Source organism: Fukomys damarensis, unplaced genomic scaffold (genome assembly GCF_012274545.1).
Source record: "Fukomys damarensis isolate Sample0158 unplaced genomic scaffold, DMR_v1.0_HiC HiC_scaffold_24, whole genome shotgun sequence".
NCBI lineage: Eukaryota > Metazoa > Chordata > Mammalia > Rodentia > Bathyergidae > Fukomys > Fukomys damarensis.
Window position 1 is genome coordinate 4386166 of NW_022900936.1, and position 25845 is coordinate 4412010.

The 25845-nt window shown below is 47.6% G+C and overlaps 1 protein-coding gene and 1 pseudogene across 15 annotated transcripts in view; one reads left to right on the forward strand and one right to left on the reverse strand.

Annotated features, from left to right (window-relative positions):
• Hsf2bp (heat shock transcription factor 2 binding protein) overlaps window positions 1–25845 on the reverse strand; it is a 70985-nt gene that overhangs the window by 24476 nt on the left and 20664 nt on the right. For 13 of the 15 annotated variants that reach the window (XR_004518815.1, XR_004518818.1, XR_004518816.1 and 10 more), the window contains exons 4-7: window positions 24617–24766; window positions 22998–23130; window positions 13918–14035; window positions 3117–3220 (exon numbers count right to left, since the gene is read on the reverse strand). Coding sequence is in view for 9 of the 15 variants with exons in the window: in XM_010636516.3 (XP_010634818.1) it covers window positions 3117–3220; window positions 13918–14035; window positions 22998–23130; window positions 24617–24766 (505 nt within the window). In the remaining 6 variants the exon portion in view is untranslated. Of the gene's footprint in view, window positions 1–3116; window positions 3221–13917; window positions 14036–22997; window positions 23131–24616; window positions 24767–25502; window positions 25725–25845 lie in introns of those variants that run through there. The other 2 variants (XM_033768177.1, XM_033768178.1) reach the window with 2 other exon arrangements.
• On the forward strand, window positions 22563–22733 carry LOC117283298 (annotated as a pseudogene).

Below are 25845 nucleotides of genomic sequence, written 5' to 3' on the forward strand. Positions count from 1 at the left end.
ACAGTCGATAGAAAATTCTAATAGCGATAAAAAAAAAAAAAAAAAAAAAAAAAAAAAGCTTGTAAACACATCCACATCTTGCCCTGGAGGAAGACAGAAACTCTACCCCTCAATGTTTACTCTACATACTTTCCTGGAAAGACAGCCAGAAACCAAGAGGCCTGTCCATCAGCTCACAGAACACGAAGACACGGGAGAGACCTCCGTGTCTTTGCCACATCTGAAGAAGTAAGGAAGCACCCGCCAGTCTCTGGGTTGGGAAACTCAATGTGGTTTAAATTTCAAGGAGGAAGACAGAAACTCTACCCCTCAATGTTTACTCTACATACTTTCCTGGAAAGACAGCCAGAAACCAAGAGGCCTGTCCATCAGCTCACAGAACACGAAGACACGGGAGAGACCTCCGTGTCTTTGCCACATCTGAAGAAGTAAGGAAGCACCCGCCAGTCTCTGGGTTGGGAAACTCAATGTGGTTTAAATTTCAATTCTCCCATAACTGAACTGTCGATTCAACACAATCCTGGTAAGAAATCCAGTGGGAGAGATTTTGGTAGAAAGTGAAGAGTTAATTTTCAAATTCAAATGAAGAGAGGAAGGGCTTAAAAAAAGCCAAAACTTAACTTTGAAAAAAATGAACAAATCTGGCTGTTTGGAACCAGATTCAAGTAAACTAAATATAAAGATAAATAAATTAAACAGTAGGCCAATAAAAGAAATGAACAAATCTGGAGAAGTCCTGCTACCTGATGTAAGGGTTATTACAAAGCCACCAAGACTTACTGTTTAAAACTAACAGGCCCCCAAAATATCTTATCAGTTGATGCTTGAAACAAAGATAGTTCACAACACAGACAGGGAGAGAAAGAGAGAGGAGAGGAAGGGGGAGGGGTGGGGAAGGGGTCGGAGAGGGAGAGGGACAGAGACGGGACAGGGACAGGGAGAGGGAGACCAACCAGTGGTGCTGCTCCAGCAAGAGGCTTCATGCCGAAGAAGCCCAAAGACACCTCTCACCACCCACCAACGTCAAATCAAATGGATCGTGCACCTAAATGTAAAACGAAAAACTATAAATTTGTCAGGAGAAAACACAGAACTCAGAAAACCTGAGACTTTGATTTGGGCAAGGGTTTCCACACCAAAAACCTGACTTATACAAGAAAAACCGATAAAGTACCAAAAATCAAGATCTGCTCTTCCAAAGATGCTCTAAACAAAATGAAAGACAAGCCACAAAGTGGGAGAGAATGTTCTTCCCATGCATCTAGCAACGGACTCGTGCCCAGAGAACAGTGAGGATCGGGTGCTCCATGACAAGAAGGAACTCAGTACTGCCGGAGTGGTAACAGAACAGCACGGCACCGAAGCAGGGGCGCCACGGGGCAGCCGACAGATGCCCAGTGCCGTCACTCGGTCACGACGGCGCCCTCCTTCCTTACTGGAATGTCTAGGGCCAAACGGACCAAGCAGAGCAAGCGCTAATGCACACTTGGGCCCACCTGCAGCTCACAAGACGCCGTCTCAAACCAGAACAAAAAGGGCTGGAGATGGAGCTGAGCGGCAGAGGGCTGACCTAGATGTGGGAGACCCTGGGTGCCACACGCAGCATTGCTCCCGGGTGTTTGCCCAAGACAAACGAAAGCACAGTTCACACTGAGACCGGCACAGGAACGCGCCGGGCAGCTGTAGCTGGGATTGGCCCTTGCCGGAGACAACTGAAAGGCCCAACCATGGCAGCTGAATCAATACACCTCAATCGTGCTTCCTCACACAGTGAAGTGTGTAACACACACAGCACGGGTGGACAGCAGAACAATTATGCTGAAGGAAAGAAGCTAGGCAACAAAGAATACCAACAATATAGCTTTATTTAAAACTGTAAAAAACAAAAACAACTACAGCGCAGAAAAGAGGTAAGTGGCTCTCTAGAAAGTATGAAGCAGAAGGCAAAAAGGGAGGGCCAGGGAGGATATGAAACACCTTTCTGGGCGACAGGTTTGCTCATTACCTTGACTCTTGCAATGATTTTGCAGGTAGATATTGATATCAAGACTTAGCAAATTAGCAAATGTTCATTTCATTTACTTAGGAATCGAACTTGGGCCCTTGCACTTGTGAGGCAGAGGGAGGAACCACTGAACCAAATCCTTGGCCCCCAAATGTCCATTTTAAATAGTAGAGAAAATAAGCATTAAGTGAAATGAAGTTAAAAAAAGATCTGCACTATGAAAAAACAAGGGAAGATTTTGCATACTCAAAGGAAATGTACAAGACACCCGTTAGCATAGTGTTAAAATTGTAGTGAAATTGGAATAACACTTTAGGCTAACTGGTAGTAGTAAGGGCAGAGGAAAAGAAGCCATAAAGATAGATTTTTATTTTCAAGACATTTTTGTGGTGCTGGGGTTCCAACCAGGGCCTCACTCATACCTACGCAGGCAAGTGCTCTACCACACGGCCGGCACCCCAGCCGTAAAGATTTCAGTGTATGAGTACATGTACACATGCGCGTGCGTACACACACACACACACACACACACACACACACACACACACACAGATAAAGCCTGAGCACTCTGATTCCCCCCAAATGCTTCACAACAGGACCCCTTCCACAGACTCCAGACACAGCACTGTGCAGCTGATGCTGGTGTATAAGATAATCTTCCTGTCACAGCTCACCAGCTAATCATGACTAAGGTGAAAGCAATACCTGAGAACCACAGTCAAAGTCCATTCAGCACACCGACGTATTTTCTAGGGTTCGAAGTCATTTTTAAATAACTAGTATGTAATATCTATCTGTTCCCCCTCCCTTTCCTCTCCTCACCCCCCTTTTACGTGGATTAAACTCAGGGCCCCTGCACTTGGCTATATCTCCAGCCCTTTTCATTTTGAGACAAGACCTTGCTGAGTTTCCCAGGCTAGTCTCAAACTTGCAATCCTCCTGCCTCAGTTTCCCAAGTAGCTGAGATTACAGCTACTACAATGTGCCACAATGCCCAGCAGATATAACATCTTGAGATGATCGCTCCTGACTTTTAATCCATTAACACTTCCTCCTGCTGCAGAGGCACAGCACACAACTGTGCAAGAAGTGTGCAAATAACACCACTTACCACTCAAAAGCCACCACAGCAAAGGGATGAAGCCAGGGCTCTCACTGATGTACTTTAAGCCTTTCAAATTGATGCTCACATTGTACAGGGACATCAGCATTAACCTGAAATGCAAAAGAAATGGTGTTGGCGCGCTGGCCCTCCCTAACAGCATCTCCTCCTCCAGAGGACCTGAAGGTGTCCAGAGGCTTCCTCCCACCTCCGATGTCCAAAAAGAGAGGACATACGGTGAGCGGAAGCTGTGTGCAGAGATCTTCGTCCACCCAAGTCCGGGAGCATGGGAAACTTCAGCAGTGACATCACAAACCCCCTTTTACAGACACATAAAGCAGGCATGCAGGCAGAGAGGGCCCCAGAGAAACCGCACACTGCTCACCTCTGCAGCACCAGGCCCGCGGATGTACAGAAGGTCCTCAGCTCCTAAGTGAACATGTTCTCAAAGTCCAACGCAGCCACCCATGTCTAATGGTGCCAATGAGCATGACACGCGACATCAGGCAGCCATACAGGCCACACGAGGCTACTTAGTCCACAGCATGGGGGGTACAGATGATCACATCCCTCCCACCCCGAACAGCCAATAAAGCAGACCCCTTAGCGATACAGAATTGTACAGTCTCAGGGACCGAATCACAACTGGAAACAGAATCCAGTGGAAGCTAGAAACTATAGGACTCTAGCTTCTGAAAATGCTGCAGAATACCGAGACCTCAGTACCAAAGAGCCCAGACCCCTCACACTGTAGAGCAACAGAAAGGGCTAAACAAGTATTTTTCAAAAGCTTCAAAATAACCAACAGGCTTATAAGAAACAAAGGGAAACATCTCTGATGGAGAACAATGTGGAAGGTGAGCACAACAGAGTCAGCCAGGAAAGTCAGTGTTAGAGCACGGCACGAGTATACACTGCCATGGGGCCTGAAAACTTACATGCTAACGACCGCAGCAGAAAACAGCCCCGGGATGGTGGTCCCCCCGCCAAGTGGACACTACAGGCCGGGGTCCTCCGCCTCGTGTGCAGAGTCCTCATCAGTGTAGTAGTAACAGAAGTGAGTTCCCCAGGCATGAAACGGGCCAAGACTACAAGTAACAGCCAGCAAAAGGATTCGCTGACAGAGCCAGAAGCCAAGAAGTTCTCAGGTACTAGAAGCAGCAGTTACAGAACAGAAATAGGTATGTTTATTAAGTGAATACACATTTAAAAGAAATTAAAACGTGATCAAAAAGTCAGGGCTACTATTATGGATAACCAGGCAATTATAAAATAATAGAACTTATGAAAAATGTTAATAATCAAGCTAAAATGCAAGGTAAATGAACACATGTGAAAGGAGAAATACTAAACAGAAAATAGAAAAGAAAGAAAAATGGATGAGAGAGGCTAGAGTGAGAAAGTCCAATGTGTGTCCAATTAGGGCTCCACAAGGAAAAAGTAGAAAGAACAGTGGAGGAAAAAATGTTTTAAAATCATAATGGTTGAGACTTTTCCAGAATGAGGAAATAAATAAAACCTTTCAGATCCAGGAGTCACAAAAACATTTCAAGAAATGCAAAAATGCAAGTCTGCATACAGTGCAATCTAAGTCTACACCAAAGACAGCAAGGTTTAAGGAGCAACCAGAGAAAAAGATGCAAGGGCCACCCTGAAAGCAGGGCTCTCAGGAGCCAAAAGGTAGGAAGGGGAGGTTTAATTTAGCTCACCTTTTCAGGGGATTCAGTCCATGGTCAGCAGGCTCCAAGGGGGAGCATCATGGTGAAGCAAAGTTGCCAAGTTTGTGGCGGCCAGGAAGGAGAGCAGGGACACCACCAGAGAGGAAGGGGCAGGGACCAGGTCCAGAGCCTCAAGGCCACACCTCCGCGACCCATTAAATGCACCCAGAAGTGTGTTCCACCAATCCCCAGGCAAAGCCCAAAAGCAAGCTGCTTCTGCATCCTAACCACCATACATATATTCAATAGCTTTTAAAAATTAAAAATAATGACAAAATCCAACAATAAGTATTATATCTGGTAGGGTTTTTTGTTTATTTTTTTATTTTGAGAGAGGATCTCACTAAGTCATTGAGCTGTCCAGGCTGGGCTCATGTGCCTCACCCTCCCAGAGTGCTGGGACTACAGGCATGGTCCATCACGCCTGACTACATCAGAATTTTGAATACAGAAAGAATTCGTAAGAGCACCATGCCAAGACATACTGGAGCCTGGAGCAAGAGTAAATCATTAATAATGATTCAGTCCATTAATAAGGCATTTATAACGAAGTAAATTATGATACATTCATACACAAATTTCACAAAACAACTTTGATGATAGTCTTCTGCTAAAATGTCTAGTTTTCCCATGTCACTGGCTAGTGTAGGTCCTTAGCTGCATTTACATGGAAACAGTTTATCATAAGAAAGAAACACAGCTGGCTTCCTCGTACCCAGCCCAGTCCCAGAAAGAGACACCTAAGCTGTCTCCACAGAGAGTCTCAGGAAGGGCCAGAGAGTTGGCCACTCCACAGTCAGGCCCTAACAATATGGTGTCCCAAAGGACAATCATTAATCATTCATCATTTTTCTCCAAGAACGAGTGGAGTTCAGTTACTGCACAGGCGGGCAAGTCGGGAAGCTTAGGGTCAACTCTTGGTCAGATTTGTCACCATCTTTATTTATACCAGTCTTATCCAACCTGCCCTTGCATCTCACTTTCTTTCTTTCTTTTTTTTTTTTTTTTCAGTACCAGGGATCGAATTTAGGACCTTGTGCTTGCGAGATAAGTACAGAGCCACTGAGCTAAATCCCTGAGCCAAATCTCACCTTATCTCAGATAATATGGCATCGGGCATCCCACTCAATTATCAGCCCCCCACCCCGCCCCAGGGGTCTAACACTGGACTTGGGCTTAGGAGGCAGGTGTGATATCACTAATCACCCCATTTATTGTTAAAAGTAGCGACTGCCCACTCTTTTTCTTTCAGGCTGCTATGTCAAAGTCCTCCCTAATCACTCCCTGGTTCATTTTTTCCCAAGCAACTTCCTTGATTCGTTTTATCATCTTACAGCCTAGTACCCTAGAATGGACACAGCAGGGACTCAGCTCATATATTAGGTGTGAAACAACATCTAAGGACTGAAAGCCTCGACATTTTCAAAGTCAATGCCAATGGCACAGAGAAGATAAACTACACTATCACCTGCAAGACCAGGGCTTCTCAGTCCTCAAGTTATGACCCTCAGTCTCCAAGCAGGCTACACAGGGAGCCAAAGCGGAAGTCCTCTCAAGTTTCACTGACTGTGCTAGACTATTCCAAAGCTTCTGCTCAGTAACCTGCTTGCTGCAGTACTGAGGTGTTACTTTTTGGGTCTAGATGTCCCCCCAGTGCCTCGTGCAGTCAGAGATGGCTGAGTCTAGAGTGTGTGATGCTGGAATTAAGGGCATCTGATTACTAAACCAGGACACTGATTGGTTCAGCACCGCCCTAACCGCTGGTAGTCTGGATAAAAGGGGCAGAAAGACTCTGTTAAGGTCCCTTGTTGCTTTTGCTACTGTATGGGCGCCATGAACTGTTTCTCCTCTGTGACGCCCTCTGCCGTGTGCCACCCTGTCTCGGAGCAGCCGATTATAGACTGAAACCTCTGCAAACTGGGCTAAATAAGCCCTTTCTCCTTTAACTTGGGGTGTCAGGTATTTTGTCTCAGCAATGGGAGAAAAGCAACTGACACAGAAAGGCTGCTCAAGTGTAGTGCTCACGAGAAGAATCTGGCACATGACTAATTTCTGAGGTCTTTAATCAGTATCCCAGGAGGGAAAGGTCCTGCTTCAGATCACAAATGCACAGTTCGAAGTCCTGTGTTGTCCATGCTGTTTTCATGTAGGCCACAACAGGAAGACTGAGTCACCACAACAGAAGCCAGGGCCCACGAAGCCCCAAGTATTTCCTCTCTCATGTTCCACAGAAAGTTTGCCCACTTCCACTTCACAGTATGAAAACAGACACATCATCTTCTCTAGATCTCAAAGGGAACACTACCATCTGGCGATAACTGTAATATGGGGCAAACCTCAGAAAATATGTCCAGTTGGAATTCTTCATCGACTGCTATGGGAGCAAAACAATTCACAAGTTGATAAATTTGTTTAAAATTCCCTATTTGGTCAAAATCCATCAGCCCTAAAAAATCGGCAGGGTATAAATGTAATTGTGACAAGCACGGCTGTCAGCAGAGATCCCACATCTTTGTCAGGCCATACTCACAGAAGACCACTGACTTTTAAGAACACAGCGGCTAGCAGAACACAAACCCGGAACGACTTTGGTTCTCGTGCAAGTGCTTTCTAGACGACATTTCAATTCCAATCAAAAATATGCACAGTATCAGTAATGTGTCTAGTTCCCAACTGTCAATTGCGGAGCCAAAACAAACTGCCACGAGGGGAGGGGAAGGCACAGAAAGAACTAAGATGTGCTATGTCTGCGTACCAACTCCCCAAGATGAATGTAATCATTATGCGCTGTAAACACGTACTAATGAAAGTTAAAATTAAAAGAAGACTTTATAAAAAAGAAACTGCCGTCAAATCACTCCTTTAGTACTAGAGACATTAAAAGTAGACTTTGTTTCCCAAGCTAGTGCACTTGAGATTCAAACTTTTTCTTCCAGTGACAAAAAAGCAGGCAGATGCTGTTTTCCTGTCAGCTGTCACTTACAAGTGGCGTCGAGTTTTGGCCACAAGATGTTAACATCCACTGAGCTGGTCTAATGTTAAACTATAAATTGATATGCTGCGAGCCTCAGTTTTCCTGAAAGGAATTTTAAGGGTTTTACCCGAGCAAGTTTGGTCATTTTATATATCTTTTTTTTTTTTAATTGAGTTTATTGGTACATTTAGGGATACAGTACAGTTACATTCATTGTTGGGATCATGTACCTTTACATGGCAAGTCTTGATTCTCATTTTTTTCCCCTTACCTCTGCCCTCCCTTAAATAACTTACTTTTTCAGCCTTTTCAATAAAAGCCAAGTAACCTAATAGACAGATGAGCAACAAAGACAGTCCCTCAGTCCACCAAAGAAACGCATACAAGCTTACCAAACATGGAGAAGATTCCTGACCTCCAAAGTAGTCAGGGAAATATCTGCAAATGTGTCCTGGACACCGCCCAGATCCCTCGTGAGCCCAGGGACCCACAGCTAGAGGGGGAGGGAGAGGACAGAACAGCGACGAGGAGGGAGCTCCTGACGCTTGTCAGGCTGTCCCTGAACAGAGAAGTAGCAGTGTGGGGAAAGGAGGCAGGCAGGGCACCACCTGGCCTTAGCCGACTGCGCCCACGGGGCACATGGTTCCGCTGAGCACTCCCCTGCCGCACACACTCTGAGGCCAACGTGCACGTGGAGAACTGTGGCGGTGTGAGGAAGTGGAGATCAAGTTACACCGCTCCCGCCTGCTGGCAGCACCCAGTGCCTCAGAGGGCTCTCTGGGGTCAGCCGCCGTCCCTGGCCACTAGATATTGGAACTTTCTAGACTAGAAAAGTTAAAAAGAGCATCTTGTAAAACAATGAAGGTAAACTAGGGCTAGCCAGGATTTACACAGCCTGGGAAGCCATGACCCTGAACTAACTCACAGAGGCCAAGCTCCAACAAGGTCCACTTACCACTCCACTGGTCCCTCGGTGGAATCAAGCCTAACCCAGGCCTGCAGAAACCTCCAGGGAAAGCAAAAGAAGAGGGTGTTCTGAGCTAACCTTCCTTCTGGGGAGACACATCAGGCTTGGTACAGCCAAGGCCTCTTGAATTCCAGCAGGGCTGGCAAAGGGTCTGATGCAGGCTCAATGGCCCTGATGAAGGCCACCACAGTGCAAGAGGAGACAAAGGCTGAAGAGGGACTGGAGGTGAGGAGAGCTGGAACATGCCAAGGCAAGAGGTGACAGCCAATGGGGCAAACTCCCAGTGGACAGTAGGCGAGGTGGTAGTGGGAGCACAGGTACAGGCACCAACACACCACATGCGCCTCCGACTGAAGGGAGCGAACAGGGTGAGGGGACAGCTGAGGGAGGCGGAGTCGCTCACACTGGCACCCTCCACTGTGTGGCATTGGACACCACGTGCAGAGGAGGCACAGGGCTCACCCACAGCGTGCTCCCAGTCCACCTCGACACTGTGGAAAGTGTTATACCAAGCTAGGGAGAAAACACCAAGTACGGGACACAGATAAAAACTGAAAGAAGTTTATTACGCATGGGCAGACTCCACTCTCTAAGAGAAGTGAAGCCCCGTTATAGGATTGTGCATAGGTTTTATAGGTTTTACAGCCATGGCCTCATTCAGGTGGTTACATTTCATTTATAGATATGTAAATCATGGTCACAAGACAGTTAACTTTCAACCCAGATGCAACAGTTCTTTGCTGTTGGGGAGTTTGCCTTGAAGATTCACCCAGCTATCCATCTTAGCCCATAGGAAGCGGGTGCACAGGGTCAGAAAAGCAAGTGTTAACAATGGTTCTTTCATTTAGACACTTTTACGATCGGGTGGCTCCAGTCTCATCGGAGCTCAAGACCTTGACGTGCCCTGTTATCTCAGGGTAAGGCCAAATGCCTCATTCAGCAATTAGTGCCTTTGGTGCCTATTAGTTTTAGCTAAACAAAACAAACTGCTGTCGGAGACAGCAGAAGCCATTCTACATTGTAACACTTTCTAGGCTTTTGTTATTTACAAAAGTTCTCCCTATCATTCCTCCCTTTGCTTTGGGGCTAACTCCTTACCCCTTGTTATGTTCAGGCCAATTTTCATTATTCCACATAAATAGCATAATGATAATGTTGGGCAGCAGCTACTCTCTGATGTATGAGTTTTCATCTCCATCTTTCCATGCAGGGACCAAACATGAGGACGAGTGATATAACAATAATTGTTCCTCGACGGTGCTGACCCAAGCTTTCCATCCCGACAAGTCAAGTCCAAAATTGAATGTTGTGTCCCCGGTACCTGTTGTCTGATAAGGGGAGGGGTGCACAGCAATCTCTGGGGTCATTAATCGGCCAGCAAAGAGTCATTTTAGCTCAGTCAGGTCTCACAGAAAGAACAGGAAGAACTGAATCGGGGTGCAGAAGGGGCTCTGAGGGGCGCGGAGGACGAGCAAGAGAGGAAAAACTGACATGAGCATCACAGTAACCTTCTCAAGAATCACGTGGCAGCTAGGCTACAGGCAGGGAAAAGGTGGGCGGCGAGGCTCGTGCTGGGTTAGACACACAGGGACACAGGGTCCAGCTGAGTAAAACACAGAAGCCCAGGGGTGGATCGTGAGACCAGGAGGCAGAGCTGAACAGCAGGAGGACTGGGCAGGTGCCTGGCTGACCACCCCAGGGTGAGAGAGTGCCCTTGTGACAAAAGCAGCACGGGCCACAGAGCAGCCAGCCTTCGGAGTGGAGAGCATAACAAATCCTGGAGCTGAGGAAGACAAGGGACCTTGCGATCAGACTGCTGGAGGAATCTGTCCACAAGATGCTGCAAGCGCTGGAGCTGGAAACAGGAGGGGCCCAAGGCCAGCAATGAGTGAAGGAAGGAAAGTGTCTCAGTGGTCAGAAAAGGTCGAGAAGGACAGGAGTGGTTGCCTCAATTCTGAAGAAGATTCTACATGAGAATAGATGAGAAATGGCAGCCCGGAGAAAGCTGCCCCCACCACTGAGTCCGAGGCCCCAACGGCTAAAAACGTGTAGGCTTGATTGCAGAGCAGTAATGAGAGCAGAAGCCCCAGGAGAGTCAGTCAAGGCCGGAGATGCCAAGAAGAAGAGAGGCTTATTTATAGCACAGAAAAGGTCCTGTTCCCCAGGGCTCCCGGCTGGGAGTTAGCAAGGAAGGCGCCAGCTGGGGGAGAGCAGCCCCCTGCAGAGAAGGAGACAGGCAGCCAGCCAGCCTTATCAGGAGGCAGCCAGCCTCTCCGCAGGAAGATGCCTCAGGCTGACGCAACCTAAGATCCCAAGTGGGGTTGGAGGCCACCAGTCTGTGTGGAAGCAGGAGGGCTGCTGAAAGAGGATGAAATGGCTCTGCAGGCAACTCCCCACCCAGTGCAACTGACAGGAGCTCACTAAGACCAAAAGGCACAGAACTCCACAGATGAACCAGAGAGGCTGTAGGATCCCAGACCTCCCGCAAAGCTTTGCCCTAAAGCTAGGGCGGGGGTTAGCTGGCCTCTAAACACCGTCCTTGTATAGACCACAGAAGCAAAGGTGGCCAACAGATTAACCTCCAAAGGACTCCAGCGCAGCACAACAGGAAATGGACCAAGAATGGGTAACTCACAGGGAAAGCCTCTTGCTACAAATTTGTGGAGTCATCCTCCCTGGTATTCCAAATCCGGAAGGAAGTGGACAGATGGATGACTGACAGACAGATGGACAGACACAGATTGTGTAAGTCTTTCTGGGAATGTGATAATGAAACACTGACAAGGATGCAGGAAATGGTGCATCAGCACAGTGTAGTATCTTATAAACTCCATGTCCTACTTCTCAAACAATCCACTCCTGGAGTATTCACACAGGTTAGCAAGGAAGATTTGCCAAGAATTTACAGCATTATATTTGTAGCATGAAATCTGATAAGAACCTAAATGCCCATCAGTCAAGGAAAGGATGACCTAAATGTTCCATCTACTTTGATGTGAGATACTTAAAATATCTAGATGCACAGACAATCTGTACAACTTTACCCCAATGAAACGACACACACGTGTTACGTGTAGCATGCACATTACTCCGGTACACAGAGGGTTAGCACAAAACACTACGGCAGACCGGAGCCTGGTCCACATGGGATGGCGGAAGCACACCCCACTCATTTCTAGGGATTGTGGCGACAGATTTTGAACAGAATACTGGAAAAAGGTACTCAAGGTCTCTGAAAAGTGAGAAGGAGCCAGCAGACTGGTGAAGGACAGCAGGATTTGAAGGACACTAACCACCAGTTGCCCTTGGCCTGGACGCAGGAGCCCCAACCCAGCAGCTGCACTGCCTATCCTGGAGGGCACCAGAAGGCCCAGGTCCAGGCCTGAAGGCAGGGGAGGGGTCTGCAGGCAGCACTGTGGTGGCAGTGGAGCCACAGGCAACTCAGACTCTGTGGGAGAGAATGCTCCCTGCCCGGAAGGATCTGAGGGCCTCTGCAGTCAGTTGTCTGCTGGATGGCTGTGGGCAGTAATGGCGGTGGCAGCAGCAGGGCACACTAAGCCCTGGCATTCCTGGGAGTTGTTGGAAAGGGGAACCTTGGGGAACTACAGAACCCCACGTACTGTGGAGAGTGAGGGGCCCTGGAAAGGGGCCCCAACAGAGTTATACGCTCCCTGCCTGCCTAAGGTATGCCGCACCTCAAGCACTCAGAGGTAGGGGAGAGGAGCACCCACATCCACACAGGCCCCCGGGGCTTACAAGAGAGACGAGGGCAGATCCAAGGAGGTGGAAATGTGTTTTTAGCTTTGTTTTGGTGCTGCAACTTGGAAAAAGGATGGCATTTACACTGAAAAGGTTTTCACTCAAACTCATGGCCCAAACCCAACAAGGCTACGTTTTCCAACAGATTTGAACAAGACTCTTATAGCATCCCAAATGCCCAGGGTGAAGCCCAAATTACTCAGCATGCAAATAAATATGAAAATTTCAACTCACATGGGGAAAACACAAAAAATACAAAGGTCTGCACAATACAGATGCTGGAAGTATCTGGCACAGATTTTTTAAAAAGCTATTATTGAAAACCAAGCAAAACAACAGTGCTCCAACAAGTAACAGCCCATACTTGGAATGGATGGTATGGCAGGCAAAACCCTAAAACAGCCTCCAAGATTTCCTGTCCTGGAGCTGGGATGGAACTCAGTGCTAGAGCACTTGCCTATCATGCATGAGGCCCTGAGCTCAATGTCCAAAACTGGAAAGCAGTCCTGCCTAATCCCACAACTATGAATACATCACACCCTTATGTTAAACTACTTGTCTGGGGGATTCTGCAGCGGAATTAGTCAATCAGCAGGCTATGTTAATTAGAAGGGTTTATCCAGGTTTGCCTGATTGAAGTACACAGCCCAGGCAAAGCTTCGTCACCTGAAGAGACAGCAGGAGAGGGGCCAGGGAGACAGCACGTGTAAACAGCCTGAGCGAGCTCCCGGGCTGAAGATGCAGCCCCCACGAGAAGGTACAGTTGGCCTGGTGGGGATCAGCCAGGCCGCGAAGGCACCCAGAAGCAAATGCTTCCCAGGAGCCTCCAGGACGAGCCCAGCCGGCACCGCCTTGATTTTGGCCTTGGGAGCCCCCAAGCAGAAAACCAGTCAAGCCCACAAAGATTTATGAACTACACAGCTGTGAGATAATAAATGGGTGTGCTTCTTCACTGGTTTGTCACAATAAATTCAACAAGTCCCTGGCTTGGGAATGAGTCCTGTTCTAGGAGAACTGATCATTCAGAAGCCAACGAAGTCTTGTACAGTACACCTGTGAAAGTTCGCAAATGTTCGTTAAGCAGAGACTTACTGTAGATTTGGGTACCTATAAGTGGGGTGCTGTTGTGACAAATACCTATCAAAGTTCATTCTAACCCTGAAGTGTTACCTGATAATATCTGGGACTCACTGATTGCTCTAGGATGACACCATTCTTTCTTTTTCTAAAATGCTACATAAGAGACAGCATATCCCTTAAATTCTCTAGGCAATTCATTTTTCTATTTTTTAAAACTACTGTCAAAACAACTGTGTTTACTTGAAGAGAGGCCCCCTGAGCTCATTCCGAGTAGCATGCACACTGACGAAGGTTTAGCTAGAATCCACCTACACTTTGAGTTTGGTGCACTGTCCTGGCTTCAAGTCCCCAAGCAGCTGCAGCATGGTGTCCAAGAGCACCCGACTGGAACTGACCAGGAACTCGCGGCCACAGGCTATGGCAGCAACATCTGCAACAGAGATGAAACACAGCGTCAGGATCACAGGCGCTTCGGAATCTGGAAAATTCTGTCCCGGACGGAGCACCTGCACCTGTTCTTCTCCTAAAAGACCTAAGGAAAACAGACGACAAGGCACTGACAGCACTGCTGTCCCTGAGCTGCTAAGCCGGGACAAGGAGTTGACACCCGCAGTTACTAATGGAGGCACAGGGCCTGCTTGGGAGCAAACACCGCTGCCAGGAATGGAGCAAGGCCCTCCCTGCCTGCAGCACCAGGCAGAGCACCAGACCAGAAGCTGGCGGGTCACAGGGAAGGTCAGGTGACGGACGGCCTCACCTGGCATTGAGTATTTGCTGGTGACTTGTAACGACGACATGAAACTGAAATTACAGGTCTTCCAAGAGGAGAGCATGAAAACTGACTCTGAAATGGCCTTTTTTTCTAAATGTTCTGTCCCACTGCAATCAACAAGTACACATCTTCCTATGTGGAAACCACAGCGAGCCACTGTGCTCAGCCTAGCTCAGCTAGGACCTGTCAGCATCCCCTAAAGCCTGTCTGTGTGCCTCAGGGACCCAAGGACACGGATGTGCCTGTTTGTAGGTGTTCTCTTCAGTCAGGTACATCACCAAAGTGACCCTAAATCACTACGACCTCTGTAAATAAGCAAGCCGAGGGGAGTGGGGCAGGCGGCAGCATCCTGGTCTTTTCTCTGACCCTAATGAAAACGCTTCTAGGAATCCACAGTTCAGCGTGATGGCCGGTTCCTTTCTGACAGACATCGTTTACCAGGTTAAGGAAGTTTTCTTCTATTTGTAATCTGCTGAGAACTATCAAAAGTGGAGGGGGAGCCGAGCATAAGGGCACCGGCCTCTAATCCCAGCACTCAGGAGGTGGAGGCAAACGATTCCAAGTTCGAAGCCAGCCTGGACAACATAACTAATTCAAGGTCAGCCTCCACTGTGTAGTGAGACCTTGTCCCAAAAAACAGAAAGCAAAAGCAGAAGGTGAACGTTACAGTTACTTGTTGTGTCTCTGACTAACTGTGATCTAATTGCAGAACACAAAATTGCATTAGTGCTACCAGACTGACTTTATGAAATCAGATTCTTCACATTCCTATTTATTTTGTTTACTTGTGCTGAGAAGGACCAGGTGGAGTACACTGAAGTCCGCTAAACCGATTGAATTTTTCCTTGTATCTACATTTTTCCAGCATTTTGCCTCATAACTGAAGCTGTGTCATTTGATACATAATTTCACGATAACTGCAGCTTTTCTCAGGACAGGACCTTCCTTTTACACAAAATTACTTTTTCTGTTTAGTGAACTTTAAACTGATATCTAAAATTTCCAGCAAATGTCACACTCTAGTTTTCCTAAGGGAAGAGTAAAGAAAATAAACACCCAGTAGGGGAAGACACCATTCAGCTAAGACAGCAGAGCACCTCATGGCCCTGCCTCTGGTCGCCGGCCTCTGAGGACTGTTTCCTACTGAGCCACGCCCACACACAGGCTTGCGGTGTCCACTCTGTGGGGACTCACTGTGACCACTAGGACACAGCAGAACTCACACCGTGTGCCCATTGCAGGGCAGCAAGAAGCCTCACGACCACCACCTTGGTCCTCTGCCACTTGCTCTAGGAGCCCTGGGTCACCTGTGGCTCCCATAATGAAGAAGCCACACGGAGCAGGGACAGAGGCGAAGCCCTGAGACTACATGAGGAGAGAGGGACAAGGACACTTTCCAGGCCCCGGCTGTCCCACCCCTCAGAACCTCAAGTCATCCCAGCTGAAACCCCAGATATTTAAGGGCAGCAGCAAACCGTCCAGCCAACCCCTGAACAAATTGCAGACTTGTGAGCAAAATAAACTCTGTTGTTTATTGTTGTTTGTTACCCAGAAACAGAAATGTGAATAGTACTACTACCTCACGGAAGTAAAATAGCCAAACACACATTCTATCTTACATATTACAGGAGGCAACAACTCCCAACATGACATTTGCTGGCAAATGGAGCTAGAAATTGTTCGTCCCAGTACTGTAACAGCAAACACCAACCCTGCAGTTTACTGCGAGGCAGCAACTAAGCTCAAATACAGCATCTGTGAGAGTCAGCGCCAGCATCTGTTACCCTCCGAACTTATTCACATCTACTTTTCAGCATAGGTAGGATTTGGGTTACTGGTATTTAATCCGTCTGGGGTACTGGCGAGCCATGTAAAGCAGAATAGATTTTGTTGCCATGCACTGCAAGCAGACGAAGGGTTGTCTGAATTTTCTGTTCGAATGGTTTTTTTTCCTAGGTTCATTCTCATTAAAATTGTTTATGGGCAGTTCCGGAGCTTAGCATGGGAATTATATAGTTTAAGAAATGAATCTGGTATCCGTTATACCTGCTGAGAAAGGTATATAAATCCATCTGAGGTGTGTCTGACACTTTTGCTTTAGGTCGTAATTTTTCAGTGTTAAAAATCAAGATAGAGTACTGGCATAACGATACACACATAGACCAACAGCAGGACCGAAGGTAGAGAAATAAACTTACATTTAGGGTCAAATGATTTGCTTGTTGTGTGTGTGTGTGTGTGTGTGAAACCTAAAAACAAATCTATTTATTGTATGATTCTTCTTCTATGAAGTCAAAGTCATAGAGATAGAAAGCAGAGTGTTGTCTATCCAGGACTGAGAGGGTAAGGGAAGCTGTTTTTATTTTTTCTTTAGAAATCATTTATTGGTACATCCATCAGAGGCAACTTGTACCAGTACATGACAGAGCTTGCTTCTTCTTTTCCCATGCACCCCCACATACAAAAGCTTTGTTTCCATTTTTTCTTTTGATTTTTTTTTTCTTATCCCTTCTTTCTGGTCAATTAATTTTCAACAAAGGCGTCAAGACACCTCAATGAAGAAAAGATAAAAAGAATGATCTATGTTTAAAAAGAAAATGACAGTGCCATTAGGGATGTAGAAAACCCAGAGCCCTCGTCTACCACTCATGGGGACGTAAAGGGTGCCACTGCAGAAAACACAGTTCAGATCTTTAACCTGACTCTGTGCTGTTTTCTCAGACATGCCAATGGGCAGTACCAGCTGGCTGCAAAGCTGCCACGTCAAGGCTGCAGAGCATTTTCCTCCCCACAGTGCGTCAGGTGGCACTGCTCACTCTGCTGCCCAGAGTCTAAAGTGCTTCTGTTGGCAGACGGACAGCTCAATGGACGGTTGAGAGATAACACAGGAGGGAGTGGTGCTGACCAGTGCTGGACCTGAAAACCAGCTCTCTACACATCCACCTCACCTTCAGGAGGGCCAAAGACAGTGCTGTGAACCCTGACAATTCCTGATGATCTCTCTGGAGTCAGAGTGGCTTGAGAACCAAATGGATGCTCCAAGAACCAACCAACAGCAACAAATATGCCCGTGCCTAGAAAAAGACTCCCTTTCCAAAGACACAGAGAAAAGGAGCCAGCAAGATGCAAGATGGTGCAGCTATCAGGGAGCACAGCCTGGCAGTTCCTCAAAACGTTACATGCAGTTACCATAGGACTCTGCTACTCCATTCCCCGGTGTACACCCAAGAGAGCTGACAACACAGATGCCCACAGAAACATGTACACAGGTATCCATAGCAGCATGATCTGCAACAGCCAAAGGCAGGAAGAGTCTCAGTGCCTACCCACGGACTCCTCACTGCAGACTCAGACCATCTGACAGGAGAGGACCTACAGGTCCAAGTTCAAAACCTACAGGCCGGGGATTTAGCTCAGTGGTTCCTCTGCCTGCCTCGCAAGCTCAAGGTCCACATTCAAGCCCCAATACCAAACAAACAAACAAACAAACAAACCAAGATCAAAACCTGGCCCTTCTTCCTGCACATGCAGACAGAATCATACAATTCTGTAGCCGGCACAGACCAGAGCCATCTGGTACCTGAGACTCCTCAGAAGATGAAACCAAATGTCACATACTCGAGAAGACAGGGCTGGTCAGTGGCAGAAGCAGTGCTGGACACAGGGCCTCAAGTTCTGCTCTGCACCCCACCCCACGCTGCTTCCCTGTGCTGGCCTGAGTGTCTGGGGCGTGGTGGCCAGAGGGACAGAAACTGACACAAAGGAGCTCCACTGGCAACTAGCAAGGTTCACGGAAGACAAAATCTGATCCAGTACTGCCTCTAAATTATCAAGCACAAAGTAATACTGATGCTGCGATATTTACTGAATATTATTCAAATGTGAAAAACAGAAATAACAGGTAAAAAGTACAAGGGCTGGGGATCTAGCTCAGTGGTGCTGCCGTCTGCTTTGGAAGTGCAAGGCTCAGAGTTCGATCCCCAGTACCAAAAAAAAAAAAAACCAAAGTGGTAAAAAGTACAATTAAGATTTTCAAATCATCCAGGAGCAGAAAAACTGTTTCAAAATCAGCTTTCCACTTGCAAGCTAAGCAAATTACTCGCTACAGGACTGAAATAAAAATTTATTGTCTTCTTTTCCATTTGCCACCATTATGGTGACTGTCAAGTTGACTAGATTAAGAAACACCTAGCAGCCTAGTAAAGCAAGCTTCTAGGTGTGTCTTGGGGGGTGTTTCCAGACATGACTGGCATACAGCCCAGCAAATGAGGGAGAGGCCACACCCCATTGTGAGTGGTGCCGTCCAATAAGCTTGCAGCCAGATGGAACACTAGGTAAGAAAGAGGAGGTGGGCCTGCTTTGAGAAGCTCCATTCTGCGTGGGCAGGTGTGTCTTTTGCTACTGCCATCACCCATGGACATCAGACTCCAATCCGACTTCTTCACCCTTCAACACAGACTCACACCTGCAATTCTCCAGGGCACACCGGGCCATCAGTCTTGGATATGCACAGCACCCTTTACCCACTTTGTTCTGTGGCTTCCAGGCTCTTGGACTGAGCAGCTACAGGATCCACCGCTCTCAGCACGCAGCCACAGCAGATTCGCCTGCCTCTGACCTCATAAACTTCTCTAATAAATCCTTCTGTCTCGTTACATATACTTTTTCTATTGATTCTGTTCCTCCAGCAAACCTAAACCAGCATGACATCTTCATTTGCCCCTCATTCATCCCCCAACCCTATGTGACAACACCTCCCTTTGCCACATGGTCTCACCCACCACAGGGCAGTGGCAGATTTACAATGTGTAAAGTGTCATGGTTTGGATCAAAAGTGTCCCCCAAAGGCTCACATGCTTAGACGTGGGGCTCTGGAAGGTGATTAGAGCCACAGAGGGTTTTCTGGTTGAGTGTGATGAGCAGGCAGGGCCCTGCTGGGGGAGGGAGGTCACTCAGATGCAACCCAGAAGGTACGTTCTCGTCCTGCACTGCTCCCTCCTCCAGAGTCTCTCCAGCCCTCTGTGCTCCTGCCTGTGCTGAGGTGACCAGCTCTCTGCCGTGGCCCTCTACCGAGATGCTTGTTTGAAACTCACCAACCACACACTGAATCCTTTCCTTGTTCCAGTTGTGCACGTCAGGTCTTTTGCCACAAGGACAAAGCCTAATACAGAGGGTCATTAGAGCAGGTGTTTCCATTCCACCATGCAGATAAGAACAAGTGGACCTGAAATCCAGACCCTCTGTGCTACACTAACCTACAAGAACAGTGACTCTGTCCAGCACTTGGGAGGCTGAGGCAGGAGGATTGTGAGTTCAAAGCCTGGACTACATAGCAAGACTCTGTCTTTTAAAAAGGGGACTAAGGATGAGTAAGAATTTTGACTTCAGTCTTTGCTTAGGATACAATAAACTGGAGAAAGCTCCTCCTTCTCCCCTTGAGCAAGGGGCGGATAATTTACAAAACGACAGCTTTTCTTGGACACGGAGGGCTGAGGCTGGCTATGGAGCAACTAAGATAAGGGACAGGTACACGTGCTCCCGAGGCAGACCTGCGATGCCACACAAGGCAGCAAGAAAACGTAGCCGAACACCCCACAAATCAGCAGGGTAGGTCCCACGGGGCTGACAGGAGGAGGGACTGACGACAGGAAGGGGGAGGCAGCAGGAGGAAAGGGGGAGTCCCACACCCTCGTGGTGCTGTCACTGGCAAGTGCTCTGTCAAAACAGCCGCAAAGGGTGTGAAACTCACTGTATGAGTGCACATACTGTACGTAAGTAGAAAGGGCTTCTGTTTCAGGGAAAGGAGAGCGGGGTGACTTCTGTGCCATGGTCTCCACCAAGCCCGCCTCCCCCAGGACAGACATGGTATTGGCAAGTCTCTGAGTCGGCACTGTGGAAATGCACTGTGCGTGTGAAACCTCCTCGGGCAGACTCACTAACCCAGGCGTAACAGCCCTCGCTCCAGCTCCTCAGGAGTCCATGTCTCATGTGGGCCACCACAGGCAGTGGAAAACAAGGCCACACAGGGTTGAGGTGCTATGCACAGGCCAGCTCCACCCCCAACTGCAGCCTCCGCACAATTCAAGCGGTTCAAATTCACACCTCAAACCGAATGCAGTGGTGCACACCTGTAACTCCTGCTACTCAGGAGGCTGAGGCAGGAGGATCACAAGTTTGATACCAGCCTGGGCAACACAGAAAGATTTTTATCTCAAAATAAAAAACATATAAAAAAGGATATTCCTCAATGACAGAGTGCCTGCTTGCCTAGTATGTTTGTTCCTGGGTTTAATCTCCAGTACTGAAAAAAAAAAATCTCCACTCAGCAAAATGACATAGAATATAAAAGTTCTGGGTCACGTGCACAGAAAACCCAATCATCAAATCTGCAAATACCATCCGGCATGGTGGTGCACACCTGTAACCCTAGCACTCAGAGAGGCTGAGACAGAGGGATCGCAAGTTTGAGCTCAGCTTGGGCAATTTAGTAGTTTAGTGAGACTCTCTCAAAATAAGAAATTAACAAAATGGGCTGGGGATATAGCTGAGTGCAAGCTGGGTTTAATCCCTAGTACTGTAAGAAAAACAATGCAAATGTCTTCAATTAAAAAACAGCCCTCAGCCAGGTATAGCTGCACATGCCTGGAATCCCAGCTATTCATGAGGCTGAGGCAGGAGGATCACAAGTTCTAGCCATTTAGCGGGACCCTTCTGGAAAAAGTAAAATTAAAAGGGCTGGGGATGAAGCCTAGTGGTAGAACATTTGCTTAATAGGCACAAGAGAGGCCCTGGGGTTAAATACCACAGCAGGGGTGGGGCATGCAAAAACTAAAGGGGAGCCTTTCTGCCCACTCAGCCACAGGAACCATGGTGAAAAGAGGAGAGAAGAGCTGTCCTGACTGACAAGTGACTGCCAGGCCACACCAGGCCTGCCAGAGGTCACTGCGACCTCAGCACCCACCCGGCACAATGTACCACCAATTTTTAAAGGATCATTTCTTAAATGGCTACGCAGGAACTGCCCCATTAGGGTTTCAGTAAAAGAAGAATGCTGTGAGGAAAGCAGAATTTTCCGTCTTTAACAGCAGAAAATTACCCTAGGAGTAGCATGGGCTATGGCAGAGATGAAGTTCAATGTGAGGGGAACAGTTGCAGAAATATACTTAACCACTTCATGGACGCAGAACAAAGAGCATCCGTGGTCACCAGTGACACAGATCATGGGGACAGAGGACAAACCAATGCAGGCCCAAACCTGTTCCCCATTAAAAGCGCCATCTGTTTCTTTAGGAGGCAATCCAGGACTTAAAGGAGGGTTTTGTTGCTGTTTTTGTTTTACTAAAGCCCACAACTCTTCACTTGGGCCTGCGGATATCCACTATGTTACTACAAACAGAACCAAGTCTGACGTTCGTTCTGTACCCTCTATCACCTTAACACTTCGGACACAGGTGTGTTAATCATTTAGGGAAATTTGGCAGGGCAAGGTTTATTACCCTTCACTTTCCCTAGCCTATCTCATGCCCCTCGAGACCAGGGACCAAGGTAAGAGATCATTTGCAGGAGCAGGAGTGGTCAGCTACACCCCGCCGTCCCAGTGCCCTAACCCTCATGTCACCTTGGACCCCAGCACTCTCAACCGCTCCAAGCAGGAGCCATTACCACGCTGTAAGGAAAGCCAGCCTGAGACAACTCCAGGTGCCCCCGGCCCACCGCAGCCCCCGCACACGGCTGCCCACTCCCGGTCGCAGGGCCGGTCTGACCCCGCTCTTCAGACCAGCGCCTGCTTCAGTTCTCAAACGGAAGCCATTTTTTACCTTCTTTTTCTTTTGTTAGGGGACCGGCTTGCCCTTCGTCAGAGCTACACTCCCTTTCATTTGCTCTTGCTTTCCGGTTACAGCTCTTGCCCATAACCTCATGCTGAAAGCCTCCCTTTTAATTTCCATTTTCCGTGATGCGAGGGCCGGCACTAGCTGGTGGCAGCTGTATAGGCCACCCCTCAGCACACGAGGAGACCATTAAGTCCCTGGGATTTCCCAATGGTTTCGCTGTGGAATCCTATCCTAACTCTCAGAGAAAAGCCTAGCTTTCAAACTTTCAGAAGAAAATTACTAAAAAGACAATTTAAATGTTTGTAATTCTTTAAAACAAGAGCTCAGTTTAAGCCCAGCTTCAGGCTTTTCTAATCGCTTCTCGGCCTTTTGGCTAAGATCAAGTGTAGCTTAAGGCTCTTCTTTATCTAGACGTCAGTAAAATGACAATGATTCCAAGTAAAAAGCAGCAGAATTTACAGTTTGCTTTGTTTTTGGACTCCCATTGATGTTCATAACCAAACAGAACATGCAAACGAACTTGTACTCCCTTTAGATCAGTCATTCTTAATAACTGATATTTATCAGAGTCCCTTGGGGGTTATGTTCTAAAATACACACACCTGCTCCCCATCCTGGCTCTCTGGAGTCAGATTCCCCAGGGTGAGGCTAGTATCTGAAAACATTCCTGAGAGCTGCTTACACACACACACACACCACACACACACACACACACACACACACACACACACATCACACGGGGTAATCACTGCTCCATCCCACAGCCACCACATTTGAGAATTACTTACTTGTTACAATTCCAGCCAAAGCAAAAACAAACTGATTCTCATCAGAATCAAGTTCCTTGTCATCCCCATCCAGCGACTTCACAAAACTCTCCATTGTCTGGCCAGTGATGTTGAAAAACTTCAAAGCTTTATCCTGAAAGTTTGGACATGGAAGTGTCACAACTTTTCAGATACAGTGTAAAAGTATTTTAAAAGTATAGGACCCAGAAGAAAGACTGGTTTTTATTATAGAAGGAATATTTAAAAATCTATTTCTCCACAAAAGTTCCCATTGAGGGATCAGAGAAAACAGCTTGGGGCACATAGGGACAAGGGAAGCTATCCTAGGGGTTGATAAGCTTATTTCTATCTGTCTGTCTACATGTATAATGATGGAGGTACTGGGATACACTAACACGAAAATATAGTAGAAATTACCAGAAAAAATAGGTTATATGTTTTGGAGACTTTCAAATCTTTAGCACATCTTGTGTTGCAAGAAAATCTTAATTGAAACCACAACATGTAAAAAAGGCTCCTCTAGCAGTTTAAACCCTCATTATCTGGCAAAAACTTTCCATGTTTGCAGAACCTCTAGGTTACTTACTTGGGGGTACTAGGATTCTGAAGAGAACTTTAAAACCAAGGCACAGTTTAGTTAAGTAAAAAGACAGCAAGCAAGCAAGCATACACTTGCAAAAAGTAGAAGGGCACTTCCTGGTAACACAAAAATTCTAAAACTGGATTGTAGTGATGGTTTCACCCTAGAAATTTGCTAAAAACCACTGAACGGTACTTGCAGTGAGTGAGTTCTACAGCATGGAAGTTACACCTCAGTAAAGCTCAGTCTTTAAAAATACACGTAGGCCTCTCACCTAAAGTCGGACACAGTGATTTCTTTAAGTGGTAAGAAACCCACCACTTGTTTCCTGCCAGCACCTGCCTCCTCACCACCATTCCCTCCACGTCCACCATCCTCCCGAGGTCACCTGTCGCGGGGCTCCTCTCTCACCTCAGCCGTCAGCCCCACCCGTCACCACCTCTGCCTCAACAGCCACAGCTGTCCCCTGTGCTCTTCCTTCCCCTCTCCCCTCCAGAGCGCTGGGCCAGTCTTCCGGTCCGGGCCCAGGGCCCACACCCCACATTCTGATCTTGCCTCACTCACTGTCAGGTCAATCTTCCAAAATTCTGCTCTTTTCCTGTTCATCAAGGCCCATTTCAAATCCCTTCCCTTCTGGGATGCTCCCCAATATATAAATACATGTATTCCTATACACAAATGTCAGAGAACATACGGCATCCACAAAATTAAGTGCTGCACTACGTTAGCCATGAGATGCAATATAGAAAAGCACCTTGAGCCATGGTACACCCTTTGCACACACGAGTTCAGCAACACCAAGGCGGTGACAGATCTGCCAATACCCGTGGGTGCTGGAAGGCAGAGGACCCACTGCATTCGCTCTACACATCCCTAAGCACCAGGCTACAGAGGGCTGAGCACAGCCGGTGTCCGCTGAGTCTGAGGAATGAACTAAGGCCAACGGACAGCGAGACGCGGACTCAGTCTGAATCCTTAGCAGACGTGCGGCCGCTCTGAGCTACAACAGCAGCATCCAGAGGCCGCTGGACATGCTTACTCCTCCCAGGATGGCTCTGACCACCTCCTCGCTGCTGGTGACGCCCCACAGCAGGGTGCAGGCGGCTGCTCCCATTTCTGTACAGTATTCTGCCTGCTGCAAGAGCTGCTGCTTTGCTTCATTAAGCTGCTGTCGAAGAGCCAGTTTCTCCTAAATTCACAACAAAATAAAATCAGAAAAACAGATACTATTGGACCTTTAGACATCTCTGTTATATCTCCCCTTTCACCGAGATATTAAAAAAAAGATTCATGCAGGATTGTAGAAAACTGCCCCATGGAGCATCATAATCCCTATCTAAGAAGTGGACTCCAGAGTCCTGGAGAAGATACGGCTCCTACGGCTTACGGATAATTCCAAAGATCTGATCATCCGCTTTACAGTCAAAACGGGAGCATCTCAAGTGCCACCTGGCTGCCCCCAGGGAAGCACCAACGGGGACTGCTGAGCAACGCAGCAATTAAAAGTGCAGTCCACACACAGGGCAGCATTTCTGCTTCTGCCGGGCACCCCGCTGTCCGAGCACCATGAATTGGAGGCAGACAGAATAAAGGCGCTCAGACACCCCACAGGATTTGAGAGCAAGAAGTGCTGCTGTACAAAGCCTCCCTTCAGATAACATGCCCCCAAGCCCTCAGGAGAACATGGCCCAAAGGGTTGGTAAGTATTAAATATGCATTTGCTAAGCTAAACAAGGTGTGAACCCCAGGACTGAGATGAGGGAGGAAGGCTAAGCGCAGGGCAGAGGGGTGTGGAGGCCGGGCGCCGGAGAATCCCGGCCCAGCCTGAGGGTTCTCACCCCTCCTGCAGCCAGAGGCTGGGCAAGGCTCTGCCAGGCCTCTCTGTGCAGACAGGCAAGGAGCTGCCCTCACACCTCTAGACTTACCTTCAGGGGTCCAGGGTGAGGGGCCTCCTGGCCTCCCAGCTGGTACCGAAGTACCTGAAACACTCTTGGAAGGAGACAGCACTTCTTGAAACCCTCAACAGGTTTTTTTGTACAGAGTGATAATGTGACTATAAAATTCATAGGAAAATGCAAAATATTCAAAACATCCGAAAAATGTCTGAAAAGAAGTAACAATGCTTGAGGGCCAGCATGGCCTTATTAACACAAAATGACACATTATAAAGCTATAATACAAGCCAGTGTGGTACTGGCATTAGGACAGACATGCAGATCAGTGAAAACACTTGGCTTTTTTCCTTTTTTTTTTTTTTTTTTTTTTTTT